Source organism: Rhinoderma darwinii, unplaced genomic scaffold (genome assembly GCF_050947455.1).
Source record: "Rhinoderma darwinii isolate aRhiDar2 unplaced genomic scaffold, aRhiDar2.hap1 Scaffold_4458, whole genome shotgun sequence".
NCBI lineage: Eukaryota > Metazoa > Chordata > Amphibia > Anura > Rhinodermatidae > Rhinoderma > Rhinoderma darwinii.
In genome coordinates this window covers 18475-46128 of record NW_027463906.1, presented here as the reverse complement: position 1 = coordinate 46128, position 27654 = coordinate 18475, and the positions used below count along the sequence as shown (strand labels likewise).

The 27654-nt window shown below is 48.7% G+C and overlaps 1 protein-coding gene across 2 annotated transcripts in view; it reads right to left on the bottom strand.

The window, feature by feature from the left end:
• Positions 1-24059, bottom strand: part of DERA (deoxyribose-phosphate aldolase) — a 50543-nt gene extending 26484 nt beyond the window's left edge. Inside the window, exons 1-6 of one of the 2 annotated variants that reach the window (XM_075848677.1) lie at positions 23953-24059; positions 6357-6454; positions 6121-6268; positions 5011-5106; positions 1944-2078; positions 1241-1369 (exon numbers count right to left, since the gene is read on the bottom strand). In XM_075848677.1, the coding sequence (XP_075704792.1) occupies positions 1241-1369; positions 1944-2078; positions 5011-5106; positions 6121-6268; positions 6357-6454; positions 23953-23968 (622 nt within the window). In that variant the 5' untranslated portion in view covers positions 23969-24059. Of the gene's footprint in view, positions 1-1240; positions 1370-1943; positions 2079-5010; positions 5107-6120; positions 6269-6356; positions 6455-13237; positions 13347-23952 lie in introns of those variants that run through there. The other variant, XM_075848676.1, reaches the window with a different exon arrangement.
• Positions 24060-27654: the final 3595 nt, after the last annotated feature.

The following is a 27654-nucleotide window of genomic DNA, read 5'->3' as shown; positions in this document are numbered from 1 at the left end:
ACTATTATATCCTCCAGAGACATTACATCATATGTGTGACTGATATCAGACGCTCCTCTTATATCACTCCAGCACTATTATATCCTCCAGACATTACATTATATGTGACTGATATCAGCCGCTCCTCTTATATCACTCCAGCACTATTATATCCTCCAGAGACATTACATCATATGTGTGACTGATATCAGCCGCTCCTCTTATATCACTCCAGCACTATTATATCCTCCAGAGACATTACATCATATGTGACTGATATCAGCCGCTCCTCTTATATCACTCCAGCACTATTATATCCTCCAGAGACATTACATCATATGTGACTGATATCAGCCGCTCCTCTTATATCACTCCAGCACTATTATATCCTCCAGAGACATTACATCATATGTGTGACTGATATCAGCCGCTCCTCTTATATCACTCCAGCACTATTATATCCTCCAGAGACATTACATCATATGTGTGACTGATATCAGCCGCTCCTCTTATATCACTCCAGTACTATTATATCCTCCAGAGACATTACATCATATGTGTGACTGATATCAGCCGCTCCTCTTATAACACTCCAGTACTATTATATCCTCCAGAGACATTACATCATATGTGTGACTGATATCAGCCGCTCCTCTTATATCACTCCAGTACTATTATATCCTCCAGAGACATTACATCATATGTGACTGATATCAGCCGCTCCTCTTAGAACATTGATGATGTCATCGGTCACAGCAGCCGGATATCTGGAGGACAGCCATGCAGAGCCGCGTCCTGCCCCTCCCCCTTCATATGGAGACCGGACTGATGACATCCAGCACCAGCAAACCACGAACGCCACCCGGTGTAGAGAACACGTTACTGCAGCCAACACTCTGCCTGACGCTGGATTCACACTGAATCATTACCGGGATCGCCTGAGATCAGGAGGAAGGTTCTGCTTTCTTCCCCAGTAACAGCGCCCCCTCCTGTGCTTGTCTGGTACTGCAGCTCAGCCCGCCACATATCAGACACGTGGATAAGAGCAGCGCTAATTCTGCTGCCTGTAATTTTGGGGTTGGATGTGATCTTCTGCTAGATCTGTGCACAGCGGCCTCGCGGGATACATCTGTCTGCAGCGCCCGGCTAACCGTGACCCCTGGCAGTGGCCATGAGATGCTCGGGTCCCCTCGGCCATCACTGGGGGTTCATCATGATGAGTCCCTGTAATAGGAGTCAGTCGGGGGAGGGGGGCACATACCTGCCATCATGGCCACGAGGCCGGCCTTGTATACGGTGGTCAGGGAGCCCAGCTCTCCGGTGCCCAGGATGGTTTTCATGTGCGCCTTTCCACAGGCCTCGCGGAGCAGTCTGATCTCCTGGTATAGATCTATGGAGAAAGAGGAGACGCAGATGAGCCCCCCAGTGCCACCAGGACTGTATGAAGGACTAACACTGGGGCGCCAGTCATGGGGAACAAGAACTCTATCCATAGGAAGAAGAGAAGGCCAACCACAAGTCACAGTCCCAGCGTCACAAGCCAGACAGTGACCCTCAGCATGATGATGTCACCACCACAGGAAACACCCGGTGACATCACCGCCCTCATACACCTCGTCACTGACATCAGCAGAAACTGTCAAAGGGGTGTCCCCCTGCTAGTGCCCCCTGTGGAGATCTGCTACATATCCCCTGCAGGACGTCACAGTCACCAGACCAGCCCCCCTTATCATAACGTGTGGACCTAAACGCAAAAGTTATGAACTACACCAACACAGGAGCAGGAAGTGTTGTCATGGGGACACAGGCTAGAATCTATTCACAGAATAAAAGGAAATCACACTGACGAAGCTTTAACCCACAAACTCAGGGAACACCCCCCCCCCTTAAAGGAGTCGCACAGGGATCACTTTACTAGGGAGATCCAGAAAGAGCAGACGCCGCAGCAGGACTGTCAGAGGCACCTTCCCAGCGGCCCGTCAGTGCCAGCGTCCGGTTAATCACTATGTCAATCTCTGAGGCTCCATCGTCCACCGCTGCCCTGACTTCTTCCAGCCGAGTCTTCAGCGGGGTCTGACCTGCCGGAAATCCCGTGGCCACTGTGGAAAAAAACTGCGATTGTAGAGAGATAATCACCAGATATAGCAGAGTCCAACCAGAGCAACGCCACCCGGCCAAAACTACACCGCCACCCTGACCACCACCATCATCATAACCAACACCACCCCGACCACCATCATCATAACCAACACCACCCCGACCACCATCATCATAACCAACACCACCCCGACCACAATCATAACCAACACCACCCCGACCACCATCATCATCACCAACACCACCATCATCACCAACACCACCCCGACCACCATCATCACCAACATCATCAATCACCAACACCACCATCATCATAACCAACACCACCCCGACCACCATCATCACCAACACCACCATCATCATCAATCACCAACACCACCCCGACCACCATCATCATCATCATCACCAACCCGACCACCATCATCATCATAACCAACACCACCCCGACCACCATCATCATCATCATCATCATCATAACCAACACCACCCCGAACACCATCATCATCATAACCAACAACACCCCGACCACCACCATCATCATCATAACCAACACCACCCCGACCACCATCATCATCATCACCAACCCGACCACCATCATCATCATCATAACCAACACCACCCCGACCACCATCATCACCATCATCATAACCAACACCACCCCGACCACCATCATCATCATCATAACCAACACCAACCCGACCACCATCATCATCATCACCAACACCACCCCGACCACCATCATCATCATCATCATCATCACCACCACCAATCACCAACACCACCCCGACCACCATCATCACCAACCCGACCACCATCATCATCATAACCAACACCACCCCGACCACCATCATCATCATCATCATCATCATAACCAACACCACCCCGAACACCATCATCATCATAACCAACAACACCCCGACCACCACCATCATCATAACCAACACCACCCCGACCACCATCATCATCATCACCAACCCGACCACCATCATCATCATCATCATAACCAACACCACCCCGACCACCATCATCACCATCATCATAACCAACACCACCCCGACCGCCATCATCATAACCAACACCACCCCGACCACCATCATCATCATCATAACCAACACCAACCCGACCACCATCATCATCATCACCAACACCACCCCAACCACCATCACCATCATAACCAACACCACCCCGACCACCATCATCATCATCATCACCACCACCAATCACCAACACCACCCCGACCACCATCATCATCATCATCATCATAACCAACACCACCCCGACCACCATCATCATCATCATCATAACCAACAACACCCCGACCACCATCATCATCACCAACACCACCTCGACCACCATCATCATCATCACCAACACCACCATCATCATCACCAACACCACCCCGACCACCATCATCACCAACACCACCCCGACCACCATCATCATCATCATCACCAACACCACCCCGACCACAATCATCATCATCATCACCAACACCACCCCGACCACCATCATCATAACCAACACCACCCCGACCACCATCATCATAACCAACACCACCCCGACCACCATCATCATAACCAACACCACCCCGACCACCATCATCATCACCAACACCACCCCGACCACCATCATCATCATCAACACCACCACCACCCCGACCACCATCATCAACACCACCACCACCCCGACCACCATCATCATCATCATCATCATCATCATAACCAACACCACCCCGACCACCATCATCATCATAACCAACACCACCCCGACCACCATCATCATCATAACCAACACCACCCCGACCACCATCATCACCAACACCACCCCGACCACCATCATCATCACCAACACCACCCCGACCACCATCATCATCATAACCAACACCACCCCGACCACCATCATCATAACCAACACCACCCCGACCACCATCATCATCATCAACACCACCCCGACCACCATCATCATCATCATCATCATCATCATAACCAACACCACCCCGACCACCATCATCACCAACACCATCATCATCATCACCAACACCACCCCGACCACCACCATCATAACCAACACCACCCCGACCACCACCATCATAACCAACACCACCCCGACCACCATCATCATCATCATCATCATCATCATCACCAACACCACCCCGACCACCATCATCATCATCATAACCAACACCACCCCGACCACCATCATCATCATCATAACCAACACCACCCCGACCACCATCATCAACACCACCACCACCACCACCACCCCGACCACCATCATCAACACCACCACCACCACCACCACCCCGACCACCATCATCATCAACAACACCACCACCACCCCGACCACCATCATCATCATCATCATCATCATCATCATCATAACCAACACCACCCCGACCACCATCATCATCATAACCAACACCACCCCGACCACCATCATCATCATAACCAACACCACCACGACCACCATCATCATCATAACCAACACCACCCCGACCACCATCATCATAACCAACACCACCCCGACCACCATCATCATCATCATCATCATCATCATCATAACCAACACCACCCCGACCACCATCATCATCATCATCATCACCATCATCATCATCATCACCAACACCACCCCGACCACCACCATCATCATCATCACCAACACCACCACCACCCCGACCACCACCATCATCATAACCATCACCACCCCGACCACCATCATCATCATCATCATCATCATCATCATAACCAACACCACCCCGACCATCATCATCATCATCATAACCAACACCACCCCGACCACCATCATCATCACCAACACCAACCCGACCACCACCACCATCATCATCATCATAACCAACACCACCCCAACCATCATCATCACTATCACACCAGCAGCGCTGCAGCACCAGAACTGAGAAGAGACTCTGTGACCCACCTGATGCCACCGGTATGTGACAACCAGAGTCCTTCAGAGCCTTCACCGCGTCCTGCACCCGCGCAGAATAGACACAAACAGCACCGGTCAGAATACCTGCAGGAAACAAGATCTACATGACCAATCAGACAGCAGTGACCATCCCGGCCCGTCCTCTCTCCAGTCACGAGCAATGGCGCTTTAACAAATCTAAACTGAAACAACTTTATAAAAAATCTGGATTACAACGCTCCTCCCGTTCTGTGTCCACAGCTCCGCTGCAGACGTGTTTGTCTCTATGGTAACAGACTACCTAGAAACCCTGTGCGGTGCCTCATACTCTGGCAATTCATTCTGACAGCTGCCCCCCCCCCCACGCACAAGGGGCTCGGCTGACAGCTGCTCCTTCTCACACACGCACGCAGGGCTCGGCTGACAGCTGCTCCTCCCGCCCCCCCACCCCACTGGGCTCGGCTGACAGCTGCTCCACCCCCCCCCCCCCAACGCTGGGCTCGGCTGACAGCTGCTCCACCCCCCCCCCCACCCCCCAACGCTGGGCTCGGCTGACAGCTGCTCCACCCCCCCACCCCCCAACGCTGGGCTCGGCTGACAGCTGCTCCTCTCCTCCCCTCCCCCACACACACTGGGCTCGGCTGACAGCTGCTCCTCCCCTCCCCCCCCACACACACACACACACTGTGCTCGGCTGAGAATGCATTTGTTTTCTATAGGGAGAGGGGTATAAGCCGCTTATCTCGGAGAACAAAATGATCAGCTCGATCCTTCTCTCCAAATATCTGGCGGCTGGGAGAATCGGGGCAGACGGTCGGCCCGCCCCACTAACGATGGGTTCTGCCAAAAATCATCTAATGTGTGCGGCCCCCTTAACATTCAGGAGAGAAGTAAGATTTTGGGGACAAACAGAAGGACTAGACCACACAATCCCCTGCATCTACTCTGTTACCACGGAAACACAATGGTCTGCATTGGAGCTGTAGACACAAAACGGTGAGAAATCCCCAATAATAACGATTTACAAAGCTGCCTCATTTTTCATTGGATGGATTAATCCCGGAGAACACCCTCCACCGGGCGGGATCATCAGGATGGTGGTGGTCATAGTTTCCGTACCAGAGTCGTCCATCTTGATACTGCGCAGGAGGTCGTCTCTGATTGGGTGTTTGGCCTTGAAGCAGAGGCGGTGGACGTTGGACGCGGTGTCATCTCCAGAGAGGGTGGTGAGGTCGATGCAGGTCACCGCCCTCAGAAGCCAGGCCGCCTGCATGGGACAGACACATGAAGGGTTAATACCATCAACCAAACTGAAAGTGCGCCCTGCGGTCCCCGCCAGCAGTCCCCGCCCTCACCTGCCAGTCCTTCTTCACCGTCCTACGGCTCTGAATCTGCTCTGCCCGTCTCAGGACAGCCGGCTGATTGACTCCAACGCCCGAGATCCATCCAAGATCTGGAAAAATGACAGATTCCTCAAGATCCTTATAGAAGATACAAAACCACCCGGCAGAAACCACACTGCCCCCTACTGGCCACCAGACAAACCCCACATCAACACAAACCAGTACTACCAGGGACCCTGAAAAGGGGAGGAGGGAAAGGGTTAAGGAACTTCACCGTCCAAGTAGATAAAGGAAGTAAACTACAGGAGATGAAACGTCATAACCCCAATATCAGTCATATAATAAGAAGACCGAGCTCCAGGATCTTATATCAGTCATATAATAAGAAGACCGAGCTCCGGGACCTAATATCAGTCATATAATAAGAAGACCGAGCTCCAGGATCTTATATCAGCCATATAATAAGAAGACCGAGCTCCAGGATCTTATATCAGCCATATAATAAGAAGACCGAGCTCCGGGATCTTATATCAGCCATATAATAAGAAGACCGAGCTCCAGGACCTAATATCAGCCATATAATAAGAAGACCGAGCTCCGGGATCTTATATCAGCCATATAATAAGAAGACCGAGCTCCGGGATCTTATATCAGCCATATAATAAGAAGACCGAGTTCCGGGATCTTATATCAGCCATATAATAAGAAGACCGAGCTCCGGGATCATATATCAGTCATATAATAAGAAGACCGAGCTCCGGGATCTTATATCAGCCATATAATAAGAAGACCGAGCTCCGGGATCTTATATCAGCCATATAATAAGAAGACCGAGTTCCGGGATCTAATATCAGTCATATAATAAGAAGACCGAGTTCCGGGATCTTATATCAGCCATATAATAAGAAGACCGAGCTCCAGGACCTAATATCAGTCATATAATAAGAAGACCGAGTTCCGGGATCTTATATCAGTCATATAATAAGAAGACCGAGCTCCGGGATCTTATATCAGCCATATAATAAGAAGACCAAGCTCCGGGATCTTATATCAGCCATATAATAAGAAGACCGAGCTCCAGGACCTAATATCAGTCATATAATAAGAAGACCGAGCTCCAGGACCTAATATCAGCCATATAATAAGAAGACCGAGCTCCGGGATCTTATATCAGCCATATAATAAGAAGACCGAGCTCCGGGATCTTATATCAGCCATATAATAAGAAGACCGAGCTCCAGGACCTAATATCAGTCATATAATAAGAAGACCGAGCTCCAGGACCTAATATCAGCCATATAATAAGAAGACCGAGCTCCAGGATCTTATATCAGCCATATAATAAGAAGACCGAGCTCCGGGATCTTATATCAGTCATATAATAAGAAGACCGAGCTCCGGGATCTTATATCAGCCATATAATAAGAAGACCGAGCTCCGGGATCTTATATCAGCCATATAATAAGAAGACCGAGCTCCGGGATCTTATATCAGCCATATAATAAGAAGACCGAGCTCCGGGATCTTATATCAGCCATATAATAAGACGACCGAGCTCCAGGATAATATATCAGTCATATAATAAGAAGACCGAGCTCCGGGATCTTATATCAGTCATATAATAAGAAGACCGAGCTCCGGGATCTTATATCAGCCATATAATAAGAAGACTGAGCTCCAGGAACTTATATCAGTCATATAATAAGAAGACCGAGCTCCGGGATCTTATATCAGTCATATAATAAGAATACCGAGCTCCGGGATCTTATATCAGCCATATAATAAGAAGACCGAGCTCCGGGATCTTATATCAGCCATATAATAAGAAGACCGAGCTCCGGGATCTTATATCAGCCATATAATAAGACGACCGAGCTCCAGGATAATATATCAGTCATATAATAAGAAGACCGAGCTCCGGGATCTTATATCAGTCATATAATAAGAAGACCGAGCTCCGGGATCTTATATCAGCCATATAATAAGAAGACTGAGCTCCAGGAACTTATATCAGTCATATAATAAGAAGACCGAGCTCCGGGATCTTATATCAGTCATATAATAAGAAGACCGAGCTCCGGGATCTTATATCAGCCATATAATAAGAAGACCGAGCTCCGGGACCTAATATCAGTCATATAATAAGAATACCGAGCTCCGGGATCATATATCAGCCCTATAATAAGAAGACCGAGCTCCAGGAACTTATATCAGTCATATAATAAGAAGACCGAGCTCCGGGACCTTATATCAGTCATATAATAAGAAGACCGAGCTCCAGGACCTAATATCAGTCATATAATAAGACGACCGAGCTCCAGGACCTAATATCAGTCATATAATAAGACGACCGAGCTCCGGGATCTTATATCAGTCATATAATAAGAAGACCGAGCTCCGGGATCTTATATCAGTCATATAATAAGAATACCGGGCTCCGGGATCATATATCAGTCATATAATAAGAAGACCGAGCTCCAGGAACTTATATCAGTCATATAATAAGAAGACCGAGCTCCGGGATCTTATATCAGTCATATAATAAGAAGACCGAGCTCCGGGATCTTATATCAGTCATATAATAAGAAGACCGAGCTCCAGGACCTAATATCAGTCATATAATAAGAAGACCGAGCTCCGGGATCTTATATCAGTCATATAATAAGAAGACCGAGCTCCGGGATCTTATATCAGTCATATAATAAGAAGACCGAGCTCCGGGATCTTATATCAGTCATATAATAAGAAGACCGAGCTCCGGGATCTTATATCAGTCATATAATAAGAAGACCGAGCTCCAGGACCTAATATCAGTCATATAATAAGAAGACCGAACTCCGGGACCTAATATCAGTCATATAATAAGAAGACCGAGCTCCGGGATCTTATATCAGTCATATAATAAGAAGACCGAGCTCCGGGATCTTATATCAGTCATATAATAAGAAGACCGAGCTCCGGGATCTTATATCAGTCATATAATAAGAAGACCGAGTTCCGGGATCTTATATCAGCCATATAATAAGAAGACCGAGCTCCGGGATCTTATATCAGCCATATAATAAGAAGACCGAGCTCCGGGATCTTATATCAGCCATATAATAAGAAGACCGAGCTCCGGGACCTTATATCAGTCATATAATAAGAAGACCGAGCTCCGGGATCTTATATCAGTCATATAATAAGAAGACCGAGCTCCGGGATCTTATATCAGCCATATAATAAGAAGACCGAGCTCCGGGATCTTATATCAGCCATATAATAAGAAGCCCAAGCTCCGGGATCTTATATCAGTCATATAATAAGAAGACCGAGCTCCGGGATCTTATATCAGCCATATAATAAGAAGACCGAGCTCCGGGATCTTATATCAGTCATATAATAAGAAGACCGAGCTCCAGGATCTTATATCAGCCATATAATAAGAAGACCGAGCTCCGGGATCTTATATCAGTCATATAATAAGAAGACCGAGCTCCAGGACCTAATATCAGTCATATAATAAGAAGACCGAGCTCCGGGATCTTATATCAGTCATATAATAAGAAGACCGAGCTCCGGGATCTTATATCAGCCATATAATAAGAATACCGAGCTCCGGGATCTTATATCAGCCATATAATAAGAAGACCGAGCTCCAGGACCTAATATCAGCCATATAATAAGAAGACCGAGTTCCGGGATCTTATATCAGTCATATAATAAGAAGACCGAGCTCCAGGACCTAATATCAGCCATATAATAAGAAGACCGAGCTCCGGGACCTTATATCAGTCATATAATAAGAAGACCGAGCTCCGGGATCTTATATCAGACATATAATAAGAAGACCGAGCTCCGGGACCTAATATCAGTCATATAATAAGAAGACCGAGCTCCGGGATCTTATATCAGTCATATAATAAGAAGACCGAGCTCCGGGATCTTATATCAGTCATATAATAAGAAGACCGAGCTCCAGGATCTTATATCCGCCATATAATAAGAAGACCGAGCTCCGGGATCTTATATCAGTCATATAATAAGAAGACCGAGCTCCGGGATCATATAATCAGCCATATAATAAGAAGACCGAGCTCCAGGACCTAATATCAGTCATATAATAAGAAGACCGAGCTCCGGGATCATATATCAGCCATATAATAAGAAGACCGAGCTCCGGGATCATATATCAGCCATATAATAAGAAGACCGAGCTCCAGGATCTTATATCAGCCATATAATAAGAAGACCGAGCTCCAGGATCTTATATCAGCCATATAATAAGAAGACCGAGCTCCAGGATCTTATATCAGCCATATAATAAGAAGACCGAGCTCCGGGATCTTATATCAGTCATATAATAAGACCGAGCTCCAGGATCTTATATCAGTCATATAATAAGAAGACCGAGCTCCAGGACCTAATATCAGCCATATAATAAGAAGACCGAGCTCCGGGATCATATATCAGTCATATAATAAGAAGACCGAGTTCCGGGATCTTATATCAGTCATATAATAAGAAGACCGAGCTCCAGGATCTTATATCAGCCATATAATAAGAATACCGAGCTCCGGGATCTTATATCAGTCATATAATAAGACGACCGAGCTCCGGGATCTTATATCAGTCATATAATAAGACCGAGTTCCGGGATCTTATATCAGTCATATAATAAGAAGACCGAGCTCCAGGATCTTATATCAGCCATATAATAAGAATACCGAGCTCCGGGATCTTATATCAGCCATATAATAAGAAGACCGAGCTCCGGGATCTTATATCAGTCATATAATAAGAAGACCGAGCTCCGGGATCTTATATCAGTCATATGATAAGAAGACCGAGCTCCAGGATCTTATATCAGTCATATGATAAGAAGACCGAGCTCCAGGATCTTATATCAGCCATATAATAAGAAGCCCAAGCTCCGGGATCTTATATCAGTCATATGATAAGAAGACCGAGCTCCGGGATCTTATATCAGTCATATAATAAGAAGACCGAGCTCCAGGACCTAATATCAGCCATATAATAAGAAGACCGAGCTCCAGGATCTTATATCAGCCATATAATAAGAAGCCCAAGCTCCGGGATCTTATATCAGTCATATGATAAGAAGACCGAGCTCCGGGACCTAATATCAGCCATATAATAAGAAGACCGAGCTCCGGGATCTTATATCAGTCATATAATAAGAAGACCGAGCTCCGGGATCTTATATCAGTCATATAATAAGAAGACCGAGCTCCGGGATCTTATATCAGTCATATGATAAGAAGACCGAGCTCCGGGATCTTATATCAGTCATATAATAAGAAGCCCAAGCTCCGGGATCTTATATCAGTCATATGATAAGAAGACCGAGCTCCAGGATCTTATATCAGCCATATAATAAGAAGCCCAAGCTCCGGGATCTTATATCAGTCATATGATAAGAAGACCGAGCTCCGGGATCTTATATCAGTCATATAATAAGAAGACCGAGCTCCGGGACCTAATATCAGCCATATAATAAGAAGACCGAGCTCCGGGATCTTATATCAGTCATATAATAAGACGGCCGAGCTGGAGCCGCTGCACCACACGTATCACACATTACTTATCAGAAATATTGTAATTCCCCTCCCCCAGGGTCTAATGTACAGAAGGTGAATATCCGCCACCAGAGTGACCCCGGCCCCAGAGATAATGAGAGCAAACAGCAGAGACCAGCCCCACGCGCTCCACAGACAGGTCACAGCTCTCAACTTCACTGATGTGGATGATGGGAGTGATCCCGACCCCATAACATTATATATTACTATCCACAGCTGAACTACAGATCCCAGAAACACCAATTACAACTCCAGAACTATAAGTAATCAAGGACTCACATATACCGCCCCCGACATCCACCGACCTACTACTCCCAGTATCCACCGACCCCCGGCACTACTACCAGTATCCACCGCCACCCCCCGCACTACTACTCCGAGTATCAACCGACCCCGACATCCACCGACCCCCCCCGCACTACTACTCCCAGTATCCACCGCCGCCCCCGCACTACTACTCCCAACATCCACCGACCCCCCCCCCGCACTACTACTCCCAACATCCACCGACCCCCCCGTACTACTACGCCCAGTATCCACTGACCCCGCACTACTACTCCCAACATCCACCGCCGCCCCCGCACTACTACTCCCAACATCCACCGACCCCGACATCCACCGACCCCCCCCCGCACTACTACTCCCAACATCCACCGACCCCCCGTACTACTACGCCCAGTATCCACTGACCCCACACTACTACTCCCAACATCCACCGCCGCCCCCGCACTACTACTCCCAACATCCACCGACCCCCGACATCCACCGACTCCCCCCGCACTACTACTCCCAACATCCACCGACCCCGACATCCACCGACCCCCCCCCGCACTACTACTCCCAACATCCACCGACCCCCCCGTACTACTACGCCCAGTATCCACTGACCCCACACTACTACTCCCAACATCCACCGCCGCCCCCGCACTACTACTCCCAGTATCCACCGACCCCGACATCCACCGACCCCCCCGCACTACTACTCCCAGTATCCACCGACCCCGACATCCACCGACCCCCCCGCACTACTACTCCCAACATCCACCCCCCCCCCCCGCACTACTCCCAACATCCACCGACCCCGACATCCACCGACCCCCCCCGCACTACTACGCCCAGTATCCACTGACCCCGCACTACTACTCCAAACATCCACCACCCCCCCGCACTACTACTCCCAACATCCACCACCCCCGCACTACTACTCCCAACATCCACCGCCCCCGACATCCACCGACCCCCCCCCCGCACTACTACTCCCAGTATCCACCGACCCCCGCACTCCCGACATGCAGTAGGAGCTGCGGTTATTACTCAGTTCGCTCCCCGGGTTCCTGGAGTTCATCGCGCTTCTCCTGTCCGATCCTGACAGCGAATATATACTTCCGGGTCTCTGCCTCGCCCCCGCCGTCACGTGACCGAACCCGCCCTCTACCTTCACGTGACCGAACACGCCCCCCTACCGTCACGTGACCGAACACGCCCCCTACCGTCACGTGACCGAACCAGCCCCCTGCTGTTACGAATCGAACCCGCCCCCTGCCGTCATGTGACCGAACCCGCCCTCTGCCGTCACATAACCGAACCCGCCCCCTACAGTCACGTGACCGAACCCGCCCCCTTCATGCATCAGAGAATACCCGTGTATACCCCACCCCTAGTTGTGACGTAATACACAATACAGAGAGACCCCGGATGTACACCCCCCTAATACAGAGAAACACTGGATGTATAACCTCCTGTCTATATAAATACCCGGGTGTATAACCCTCCTGTCTACATAAATACCCGGGTGTATATCCCTCCTGTCTACATAAATACCCGGGTGTATAACCCTCCTGTCTACATAAATACCCGGGTGTATAACCCTCCTGTCTACATAAATACCCGGGTGTATAACCCTCCTGTCTACATAAATACCCGGGTGTATAACCCTCCTGTCTACATAAATACCCGGGTGTATATCCCTCCTGTCTACATAAATACCCGGGTGTATAACCCTCCTGTCTACATAAATACCCGGGTGTATAACCCTCCTGTCTACATAAATACCCGGGTGTATAACCCTCCTGTCTACATAAATACCCGGGTGTATAACCCTCCTGTCTACATAAATACCCGGGTGTATATCCCTCCTGTCTACATAAATACCCGAGTGTATAACCCTCCTGTCTACATAAATACCCGGGTGTATAACCCTCCTGTCTATATAAATACCCGGGTGTATAACCCTCCTGTCTACATAAATACCCGAGTGTATAACCCTCCTGTCTACATAAATACCCGGGTGTATATCCCTCCTGTCTACATAAATACCCGGGTGTTTAACCCTCCTGTCTACATAAATACCCGGGTGTATAACCCTCCTGTCTACATAAATACCCGAGTGTATAACCCTCCTGCCTATATAAATACCTGGGTGTATAACCCTCCTGTCTACATAAATACCCGGGTGTATAACCCTCCTGTCTACATAAATACCCAGGTGTATAACCCTCCTGTCTACATAAATACCCGGGTGTATAACCTCCTGTCTATATAAATACCCGAGTGTATATCCCTCCTGTCTATATAAATACCCGGGTGTATAACCCTCCTGTCTACATAAATACCCGGGTGTATATCCCTCCTGTCTATATAAATACCCGGGTGTATAACCCTCCTGTCTACATAAATACCCGGGTGTATATCCCTCCTGTCTACATAAATACCCGGGTGTATAACCCTCCTGTCTACATAAATACCTGGGTGTATAAACCTCCTGCCTACATAAATACCCGGGTGTATAACCCTCCTGTCTATATAAATACCCGGGTGTATAACCCTCCTGTCTATATAAATACCTGGGTGTATATCCCTCCTGCCTATATAAATACCTGGGTGTATAACCCTCCTGTCTATATAAATACCTGGGTGTATAACCCTCCTGTCTACATAAATACCCGGGTGTATATCCCTCCTGTCTATATAAATACCCGGGTGTATAACCCTCCTGTCTACATAAATACCCGGGTGTATATCCCTCCTGTCTATATAAATACCCGGGTGTATAACCCTCCTGTCTACATAAATACCCGGGTGTATATCCCTCCTGTCTACATAAATACCCGGGTGTATATCCCTCCTGCCTACATAAATACCCGGGTGTATATCCCTCCTGTCTACATAAATACCCGGGTGTATAACCCTCCTGTCTACATAAATACCTGGGTGTATATCCCTCCTGCCTATATAAATACCCGGGTGTATAACCCTCCTGTCTATATAAATACCCGGGTGTATATCCCTCCTGTCTACATAAATACCCGGGTGTATAACCCTCCTGCCTATATAAATACCTGGGTGTATAACCCTCCTGTCTATATAAATTATAAATACCTGGGTGTATATCCCTCCTGCCTATATAAATACCTGGGTGTATAACCCTTCTGTCTACATAAATACCCGGCTGTATAACCCTCCTGTCTATATAAATACCCGGGTGTATAACCCTCCTGCCTATATAAATACCCGGGTGTATAATCCTCCTGTCTACATAAATACCCAGGTGTATATCCCTCCTGTCTACATAAATACCCGGGTGTATAACCCTCCTGTCTATATAAATACCCGGGTGTATAACCCTCCTGTCTACATAAATACCCAGGTGTATAACCCTCCTGTCTACATAAATACCCGGGTGTATAACCTCCTGTCTATATAAATACCTGAGTGTATATCCCTCCTGTCTATATAAATACCCGGGTGTATAACCCTCCTGTCTACATAAATACCCGGGTGTATATCCCTCCTGTCTATATAAATACCCGGGTGTATAACCCTCCTGTCTACATAAATACCCGGGTGTATATCCCTCCTGTCTATATAAATACCCGGGTGTATAACCCTCCTGTCTATATAAATACCCGGGTGTATAACTCTCCTGTCTACATAAATACCTGGGTGTATAAACCTCCTGCCTACATAAATACCCGGGTGTATAACCCTCCTGTCTATATAAATACCCGGGTGTATAACCCTCCTGTCTATATAAATACCCGGGTGTATAACCCTCCTGTCTATATAAATACCTGGGTGTATATCCCTCCTGCCTATATAAATACCTGGGTGTATAACCCTTCTGTCTACATAAATACCCGGCTGTATAACCCTCCTGTCTATATAAATACCCGGGTGTATAACCCTCCTGCCTATATAAATACCCGGGTGTATAACCCTCCTGTCTACATAAATACCCAGGTGTATATCCCTCCTGTCTACATAAATACCCGGGTGTATAACCCTCCTGCCTATATAAATACCCAGGTGTATATCCCTCCTGTCTACATAAATACCCGGGTGTATAACCCTCCTGTCTATATAAATACACGGGTGTATAACCCTCCTGTCTACATAAATACCCGGGTGTATAACCCTTCTGTCTATATAAATACCCGGGTGTATAACCCTCCTGCCTATATAAATACCCGGGTGTATAACCCTCCTGTCTACATAAATACCCAGGTGTATATCCCTCCTGTCTACATAAATACCCGGGTGTATAACCCTCCTGCCTATATAAATACCCAGGTGTATATCCCTCCTGTCTACATAAATACCCGGGTGTATAACCCTCCTGTCTACATAAATACCCAGGTGTATATCCCTCCTGTCTACATAAATACCCGGGTGTATAACCCTCCTGCCTATATAAATACCCAGGTGTATATCCCTCCTGTCTACATAAATACCCGGGTGTATAACCCTCCTGTCTATATAAATACACGGGTGTATAACCCTCCTGTCTACATAAATACCCGGGTGTATAACCCTCCTGTCTACATAAATACCCGGGTGTATATCCCTCCTGTTTACATAAATACCCGGGTGTATAACCCTCCTGTCTATATAAATACCCGGGTGTATAACCTCCTGTCTATATAAATACCCGGGTGTATAACCCTTCTGTCTACATAAATACCCGGCTGTATAACCCTCCTGTCTATATAAATACCCGGGTGTATAACCCTCCTGCCTATATAAATACCCGGGTGTATAACCCTCCTGTCTACATAAATACCCAGGTGTATATCCCTCCTGTCTACATAAATACCCGGGTGTATAACCCTCCTGCCTATATAAATACCCAGGTGTATATCCCTCCTGTCTACATAAATACCCGGGTGTATAACCCTCCTGTCTATATAAATACCCGGGTGTATAACCCTCCTGTCTACATAAATACCCGGGTGTATAACCCTTCTGTCTATATAAATACCCGGGTGTATAACCCTCCTGTCTACATAAATACCCGGGTGTATAACCCTCCTGTCTACATAAATACCCGGGTGTATATCCCTCCTGTTTACATAAATACCCGGGTGTATAACCCTCCTGGCTACATAAATACCCGGGTGTATAACACTCCTGTCTACATAAATACCCAGGTGTATAAACCTCCTGCCTACATAAATACCCGGGTGTATAACCCTTCTGTCTATATAAATACCCGGGTGTATAAGCCTCCTGTCTACATAAATACCCGGGTGTATAACCCTCCTGTCTATATAAATACCCAGGTATATAACCCTCCTGTCTATATAAATACCCGGGTGTATAACCCTCCTGCCTACATAAATACCCGGGTGTATATCCCTCCTGTCTACATAAATACCTGGGTGTATAACCCTCCTGCCTACATAAATACCCGGGTGTATATCCCTCCTGTCTACATAAATACCCAGGTATATAACCCTCCTGTCTACATAAATACCCGGGTGTATAACCCTCCTGTCTACATAAATACCCGGGTGTATATCCCTCCTGTTTACATAAATACCCGGGTGTATAACCCTCCTGTCTATATAAATACCCGGGTGTATAACCTCCTCTCTATATAAATACCCGGGTGTATAACCCTTCTGTCTACATAAATACCCGGCTGTATAACCCTCCTGTCTATATAAATACCCGGGTGTATAACCCTCCTGCCTATATAAATACCCGGGTGTATAACCCTCCTGTCTACATAAATACCCAGGTGTATATCCCTCCTGTCTACATAAATACCCGGGTGTATAACCCTCCTGCCTATATAAATACCCAGGTGTATATCCCTCCTGTCTACATAAATACCCGGGTGTATAACCCTCCTGTCTATATAAATACCCGGGTGTATAACCCTCCTGTCTACATAAATACCCGGGTGTATAACCCTTCTGTCTATATAAATACCCGGGTGTATAACCCTCCTGTCTACATAAATACCCGGGTGTATAACCCTCCTGTCTACATAAATACCCGGGTGTATATCCCTCCTGTTTACATAAATACCCGGGTGTATAACCCTCCTGGCTACATAAATACCTGGGTGTATAACACTCCTGTCTACATAAATACCCAGGTGTATAAACCTCCTGCCTACATAAATACCCGGGTGTATAACCCTTCTGTCTATATAAATACCCAGGTGTATAAGCCTCCTGTCTACATAAATACCCGGGTGTATAACCCTCCTGTCTATATAAATACCCAGGTATATAACCCTCCTGTCTATATAAATACCCGGGTGTATAACCCTCCTGCCTATATAAATACCCGGGTGTATATCCCTCCTGTCTACATAAATACCTGGGTGTATAACCCTCCTGCCTACATAAATACCCGGGTGTATATCCCTCCTGTCTACATAAATACCCAGGTATATAACCCTCCTGTCTACATAAATACCCGGGTGTATAACCCTCCTGTCTACATAAATACCCGGGTGTATAACTCTCCTGCCTATATTAATACCCGGGTGTATATCCCTCCTGTCTACATAAATACCCGGGTGTATAACCCTCCTGTCAACATAAATACCCAAGTGTATAACCCTCGTCTATATAAATACCCAGGTATATAACCCTCCTACCGACATAAATACCCGGGTGTATAAACCTCCTGTCTATATAAATACCCGGGTGTATAACCCTCCTGCTTACATAATACCCGGGTGTATAACCCTCCTGTCTACATAAATACCCAGGTGTATAACCCTCCTACCGACATAAATACCCGGGTGTATAAACCTCCTGTCTATATAAATACCCGGGTGTAAAAGCCTCCTGCTTACATAAATACCTGGGTGTATAACCCTCCTGTCTACATAAATACCCGGGTGTATAACCCTCCTGCCTATATAAATACCCGGGTGTATAACCTCCTGCCTATATAAATACCCGGGTGTATAACCCTCCTGTCTACATAAATACCCGGGTGTATAACCCTCCTGCCTATATAAATACCCGGGTGTATAACCCTCCTGTCTACATAAATACCCAGGTGTATAACCCTCCTACCGACATAAATACCCGGGTGTATAAACCTCCTGTCTATATAAATACCCGGGTGTATAACCTCCTGCCTATATAAATACCCGGGTGTATAACCCTCCTGTCTTCATAAATACCCGGGTGTATAACCCTCCTGCCTATATAAATACCCGGGTGTATAACCCTCCTGTCTACATAAATACCCGGGTGTATAACCCTCCTGTCTACATAAATATCCGGGTGTATAACCCTCCTGTCTACATAAATACCCGGGTGTATAACCCTCCTGTCTACATAAATACCTGGGTGTATATCCCTCCTGCCTATATAAAAACCCTAGTGTATAACCCTCCTGTCTACATAAATACCCGGGTGTATAACCCTCCTACCGACATAAATACCCGGGTGTATAAACCTCCTGTCTATATAAATACCCGGGTGTATAACTCTCCTGTCTACATAAATACCCGGGTGTATAACCTCCTGTCTACATAAATACCTGGGTGTATAACCCTCCTGTCTACATAAATACCTGGGTGTATAACCCTCCTGTCTACATAAATACCTGGGTGTATATCCCTCCTGCCTATATAAATACCCGGGTGTATAACCTCCTGCCTATATAAATACCCTGGTGTATAACCTCCTGCCTATATAAATACCCGGGTGTATAACCTCCTGCCTATATAAATACCCGGGTGTATAACCTCCTGTCTATATAAGTAGCCGGGTGTATAACCATCCTGTCTTCATAAATACCCGGGTGTATAACCTCCTGCCTACATAAATACCCGGGTGTATAACCCTCCTGCCTACATAATACCCGGGTATATAACTCTCCTGTCTACATAAATATCCGGGTGTATAACCCTCCTACCGACATAAATACCCGGGTGTATAAACCTCCTGTCTATATAAATACCCGGGTGTATAACCCTCCTGTCTACATAAATACCCAGGTGTATAACCCTCCTACCGACATAAATACCCGGGTGTATAACCCTCCTGCCTACATAAATACCCAGGTGTATAACCCTCCTGCCACGTCTGGTATCATGCATGTCTGGTGTCAGCTGCCACGTCTGGTATCACGCATGTCTGGTGTCATCTGTCACGTCTGGTATCATGCATGTCTGGTGTCAGCTGCCACGTCTGGTATCATGCATGTCTGGTGTCATCTGTCACGTTTGGTATCATGCATGTCTGGTGTCAGCTGCCATGTCTGGTATCATGCATGCCTGGTGTCAGCTGCCACGTCTGGTATCATGCATGTCTGGTATCAGCTGCCACGTCTGGTATCACGCATGTCTGGTGTCATCTGTCACGTTTGGTATCATGCATGTCTGGTGTCAGCTGCCATGTCTGGTATCATGCATGCCTGGTGTCAGCTGCCACGTCTGGTATCATGCATGTCTGGTATCAGCTGCCACGTCTGGTATCACGCATGTCTGGTGTTATCTGTCACGTCTGGTATCATGCATGTCTGGTGTCAGCTGCCACATCTGGTATCATGCATGTCTGGTGTCATCTGTCACGTCTGGTATCATGCATGTCTGGTGTCAGCTGCCACGTTTGGTATCATGCATGTCTGGTGTCAGCTGCCATGTCTGGTATCATGCATGCCTGGTGTCAGCTGCCACGTCTGGTATCATGCATGTCTGGTATCAGCTGCCACGTCTGGTATCACGCATGTCTGGTGTCATCTGTCACGTTTGGTATCATGCATGTCTGGTGTCAGCTGCCACATCTGGTATCATGCATGTCTGGTGTCAGCTGCCACATCTGGTATCATGCATGTCTGGTGTCAGCTGCCACGTCTGGTATCATGCATGTCTGGTGTCAGCTGCCACGTTTGGTATCATGCATGTCTGGTGTCAGCTGCCACGTCTGGTATCATGCATGCCTGGTGTCATCTGTCACGTGTGGTATCATGCATGTCTGGTGTCAGCTGCCACGTCTGGTATTATGCATGTCTGGTGTCAGCTGCCACGTCTGGTATCATGCATGTCTGGTGTCATCTGCCATGTCTGGTATCATGCATGCCTGTTGTCAGCTGCCACGTCTGGTATCATGCATGTCTGGTGTCAGCTGCCACGTCTGCTATTATGCATGTCTGGTGTCAGCTGCCATGTCTGGTATCATGCATGCCTGGTGTCAGCTGCCACGTCTGGTATCATGCATGTCTGGTGTTATCTGCCATGTCTGGTATCATGCATGCCTGGTGTCAGCTGCCACGTCTGGTATCATGCATGTCTGGTATCATCTGTCACGTCTGGTATCATGCATGCCTGGTGTCAGCTGCCACGTCTGGTATCATGCATGTCTGGTGTCAGCTGCCACATCTGGTATCATCCGCCATGTCTGGTATCATCCGCCACGTTTGGTATCATCCGCTATGTCTGGTGTCAGCTGCCACGTCTGGTATCATGCATGTCTGGTGTCAGCTGCCACATCTGGTATCATGCATGTCTGGTGTCATCTGCCATGTCTGGTATCATGCATGTCTGGTGTCAGCTGCCACGTCTGGTATTATGCATGTCTGGTGTCAGCTGCCATGTCTGGTATCATGCATGCCTGGTGTCAGCTGCCACGTCTGGTATCATGCATGTCTGGCATCATCTGTCACGTCTGGTATCATGCATGTCTGGCATCATCTGTCACGTCTGGTATCATGCATGCCTGGTGTCAGCTGCCACGTCTGGTATCATGCATGTCTGGTGTCAGATGCCACATCTGGTATTATGCATGTCTGGTGTCAGCTGCCACATCTGGTATCATCCGCCATGTCTGGTATCATCCGCCACGTTTGGTATCATCCGCTATGTCTGGTGTCAGCTGCCACATCTGGTATCATGCATGTCTGGTGTCAGCTGCCACGTCTGGTATCATGCATGTCTGGTATCATCTGTCACGTCTGGTATCATGCATGCCTGGTGTCAGCTGCCACGTCTGGTATCATGCATGTCTGGTGTCAGCTGCCACGTCTGGTATCATCCGCCATGTCTTGTATCATCCGCCACGTTTGGTATCATCCGCTATGTCTGGTGTCAGCTGCCACATCTAGTATCATCCGCCACGTTTGGTGTCAGCTGTCCCGTCAAACTGCATCCGTGCCAAAGTCGCTGCTACTGTCTGGACTCTTTCAGGTACTCGTGCTAGGACTTGACATAGACTTTTATATAGACTGTTGTTTGGCGAGCTGCCACACCGCTACGGCAGAGCGGCTTAGTGGATCCACATACCCCTAGATTGTGACAATACGCTCAGGGCTTGGAACCCGCTGGCCAGCCTAAAACGGCATTTCAGCTGATGCAAACGGACATGCATGACCTGCGTGCTCCATGACCTGCGTGCTGCATGACCTGCGCGCTCCATGACCTGCGTGCTGCATGACCTGCGTGCTGCATGACCTGCGTGCTCCATGACCTGCGTGCTCCATGACCTGCGTGCTCCATGACCTGCGTGCTGCATGACCTGCGTGCTCCATGACCTGCGCGCTTCATGACCTGCGCGCTCCATGACCTGCGCGCTCCATGCCCTGCGTGCTGCATGCCCTGCGTGTTGCATGACCTGCGTGCTCCATGCCCTGCGTGCTCCATGACCTGCGTGCTCCATGACCTGCGCGCTGCATGACCTGCGCGCTCCATGACCTGCGTGCTCCATGACCTGCGTGCTCCATGCCCTGCGTGCTCCATGACCTGCGCGCTCCATGACCTGCGTGCTCCATGACCTGCGTGCTCCATGCCCTGCGTGCTGCATGACCTGCGTGCCTGCCAGGATCATCTCCTACTCGCAGTAAATTCTATCACCATCCATTTGGATTATCCTCCTGCCTCTCCTCCGGATGCTGCTGCCGTTCCACTGCCTGCCACCCCTCCTGCCTGCCACCCCTCCCGCCTGTCACCCCTCCCGCCTGTCACCCCTCCCGCCTGTCACCCCTCCCGCCTGTCCCCCCTCCTGCCTGTCACCCCTCCCGCCTGTGCCCGCCTGTCCCCCCTCCTGCCTGTCACCCCTCCCGCCTGTCACCCCCCTGCCTGTCCCCCCTCCTGCCTGTCACCCCTCCCGCCTGTCACCCCCCTGCCTGTCCCCCCTCCTGCCTGTCACCCCTCAGGCCTGTCACCCCTCAGGCCTGTCCCCCCTCCTGCCTGTCACCCCCCTGCCTGTCCCCCCTCCTGCCTGTCACCCCCCTGCCTGTCCCCCCTCCTGCCTCCATAGTTTCGCTTCCTCGCTATGACAGAGATCCCGGGGCCTGTAGAGGCTTTATCAGCCAATGTACCTCCCATTTTAGGCTCATCTCTTCCCCTCTGAGGAGGCCACGGTGGCCTTTATCATGTCTCTTCTCGCCGGCAAGGACCTGGCTTGGGCGAACCCCATCTTGGAATGGGAGGGCCCGGAATTCACGGATCTAGCATTGTTTTTAGAGACGTTTCGTACCGTCACTCTGCTAACCCTCAATCAAGGGGAGCTGACGGTAGGAATCTCATTCTGTGCACTGGCGGCAGAGCTGGCGCGGCACAATGAGGCCTGGGTGGCAGGGACTGCCCACGCACATCACAGACCCGCTGGCAGCTCGCAATCTTCCTTTCACCCTGGATTCTCTTATCCTGTTGACAACCAAGATCAACATGAGGATCCAGGAACGTGCTCAGGAGGTTCGGCGGGAGAAATGTTTCTACAGACGGGCACCCGCGTTCGAGAGACCCCTATTGCCTTCCCCCGTCGTTCCAAAAGAAGTACCTGTGCAGATGGGCATAACTCAATTGTCCGAGCAGGAGAAACAGCGCAGACACTCTCAGGTTTGTACCGCCGACGTCCCCCTTCCCGGAGATGCCAGCACATGCGACCGTCCTGCCCAGCAGTGACCACTAGGGTGTGCGCGCGAGCTCGTCCCCGGCCTTAAAGGGCCAGCGCGTGCACATGTAAAGAATTAAATAATTAATCCCAGATCATCCGGGACTATAAAAAGGGACCTGCCCTACCACTCCTTGACTGAGCGTTGTTTGTATTCCTGTTAGTCTTGTAAATGGGGCCTTAGTCGTATCCTGTTCCCAGTGTTCCTGTATCCCGTGCTGTATTTGTTCCTGTATCCCGTGCTGTATTTGTTCCTGTGCCCTCTCTAGTGTTGGAGTCGTGTTGTAGCGTCTGCTACGCCTGCTGTCTTATGTCTTACATCTGGTGTCATCTGCCACGCCTGGTACCTCCTGCCACGTTTTGCATCACCTGTGCCTGAGCTGCTGCTACTGTCTGGACTATTGAAGCTGCCCTTGTGCTTGGACATAGTACAGACTTGGTACAGGGTTGAGTGGCCGGCTGATACTCTGCTACGGCCGTGCGGCCCATGTCCTGTGGCCATTAATCTAGACTTTTTCCCTCCGCAGAGCGCAATTACTCTATTGGGGATTGGGAGTTACTGGCCCTGGAGGAGGGGAGACGTCTACCAGAGGGCGCAGCTCACCCCATCCTGATATTTACCGACCACAAGAACCTCACCAATCTCCAGTCGGCCCAACAGCTGAACCCCCGTCAGGCCAGGTGGTCGGTGTTCTTCGCCGGGTTCCAGTTTGAGCTCCTGCTGACAAAAACGTGAGTGCCGATGCCTTGTCCCGATCCTTCGAGACAGAGGACACGGTGGAGTCTCCACAAAGTATCATTGATCCGTCTTGTATTATTTCTGTTAATCCTCTGCAGGTTAGAGACATCCCTCCGGGGAGGACTTCAGTGCGCCTGGCAGAGAGGAAGAGAATCCTTCGCTGGGGACACAGCTCCAAACTGGCTGGGCACGCGGGTGCTTGTAAAACCTGAGATCTGACCGCTCGTCACTTCTGGTGGCCCACGCTGCCCAAAGATATTGTGGACTTTGCCTCGTCCTGCACTGTGTGCGCTGCCAACAAGGTCGCTCACTCCAAGCCTGCCGGGCTGCTCCAACCTCTGCCCGTGCCCAATGCCCCCTGGCAGCGTATTGCAATGGACTTTGTCACGGACCTTCCTTCCTCTGCGGGATGCCGTGCGGTCTGGGTGGCGGTGGACTAGTTCTCGGTAATAGCTCATTTTGTTCCGCTGACCGGCCGACCTTCTGCTTCTCGACTGGCCGACCTCTTCATCCAGCACATCTTCCACCTGCATGGATTGCCTGTTCATATCGTGTCTGATCCGGGGGTTCAGTTTACCTCGAAATTCTGGAGAGTCCTCTGTAAACTCCTAGATGTGAAGTTGGATTTTCCTCAGCCTACCATCCCTAGTCCAATGGTTAAGTCGAGGGGATTGATCAGATCATGGAGAATTATCTCCGCCACTTCCTCTCCGGGCAGCCTGATGACCGGGTGCAGCTTCTTCCGTGGGCCGAGTTCTCCTACAACAACCACACAAGTGAGTCCACGGCTTCTACTCCGTTCTTCATTGTCTACGGCAACAGCCACGAATGCCTCTTCCTGTTTCAGCCACGTCCCTGGTGCCCGCAGCGGACTCTGCATTCAGGGACTTTCTACAGATCTGGCAGTAGACACGGTCCTCTATTCTGCTGGCGCTCGACCGCATGAAGCGAAAGGCGGATACTAGAAGGAGAGCCGCCTCCGTATCCTCCGGGTACCAAAGTCCGGCCGTCCTCAAGGAACATCCGGATGAAGGTGCCGACTTACAAGTTTGGTCCCAGGTTCCTCAGACCTTTTGAGATCCTGCATCAAATTTAACCCCGTCTCCTAGAAGCTTCGGCTGCCTCCTACTCTCAAAATCCCCAACTCCTTTCATGTGTCCCTGCTGAAGACTGGTCCTGAACCGCTTCACTAAAACGCCTAGTCCTGCAGCTGCTCCCAGCGGTTCTTCCGATGAATTTGAGGTAAAGGAGATCCTGGACTTCAAGAGAGTAGGAGGAAGGACTTTTTATCTGGTGGATTGGAAGGGGTTTTGTCCAGAGAAGTGCCGGCCTCAGAAGTAAAGGAGCACCTGGAGGATTTTGGGGCCTCTTATTTTTAGATTATATTTTAGGCTCCATGTCCGGTATGAAGGGCTCTTGTGGGGCCAAACAGTGGAATCTCCCCAAAAGTGACCCCATTTTGGAAAGTACACCCCTTAGGGGAATTTATCGAGGGGTGCAGTGAGCACTTTGACCCCACAGGTATTTTGCTATACTTATTGGAGTTAATCTGTGATAATGAAAATCTACTTTTTTTTCTGAAATAACATAGAAATTTGCAATATTTACAAGGAATAAAGAAGAAAATTCACCCCAACATTTGTGAAGCATCTTCTCTCGATTACGGCAATACCCCATATGTGGTAATAAACTGATGTTTGGACCCACGGCGGGGCTCAGAAAGGAGGGAGCGCCATTTGGATTTTGGAGCGCAGATTTTGCTGGATTGGTTTTCGGTGCCGTGTCGCGATTGCAACGCCCGGAGGGACCAAAACAGTGAAAACCCCCCAAAAGTGACCCCATTCGGGAAACTACACCCCTCAAGGAATTTCTCTAGGGGTTTAGTGAGCATTTATACCACGCAGGTCTTCTGCAGAATTTAGTAGACTTGGGCTGTGAAGATGAATATAAACATGTTGCATTTTTTCATTTTCACGAGGGATAAAGGAGAAAAAGTCGCCCTAAGTTTGTAGCGCAATCTCTCCCGAGCACGACAACACCCCGACAGCTGGAAATCATTTATTTTTTTAATAGGAATTAATTAACCTTTGCAGGACTGATCCTTTTTTGCTTTTCCATTTTAGTTTTTCACTCCCGGCTTCCAACCATAACTTTTTTTTATTTTTCCATGAATTGCGCGGTCGGGGGGGTCATTTTCGGCAGGACGAGCTGTAGTTTTTATTGGTACCTTTTTTTGGTAGATGTAACTTTTCGATCACTTATTAGTTTTTTTTAGTGATTTTGGTGTTTTAAATTCCTTATTTCTTAGGGCGTTCGCCGTGCGCTATAAATGACAATGGCCTGTATTCTGCGGGGCGCTACGACTACGGCGTGCGCTATAAATGACAATGGCCTGTATTCTGCGGGGCGCTACGATTACGGCGTGCGCTATAAATGACAATGGCCTGTATTCTGCGGGGCGCTACGACTACGGCGACGCCAGATCTAGATGGTTCTTTATGTTTCGCAGCGTTTGCGCATCACTTCTTTATATGATCATTTATTTTCCGTCCCCGCATTCTGAGCCAGAACTTTTTTTATTTTTCAGTCAACACAGCGGTGTAAGGGCGTGTTTTTTGCGGCGTTCACCGTGCGGTGAAAATAAGTTTTAGTTTGTGTCGCTACGAAGGCGGTGATACCAGATACGCGGACTCGCATGTTTTCCCTATAATAAGTCTTATTCTAGGGAAACAAATCTTTTATTTTTACACTTTTGACACTTTCTTTTTTTGACGGGCAGCTCTGATCGCTGCTACTGTAACGTATTCCAGCTGTGAGTGTGACACGAAGTCTACGAGGACCAGCAGAGG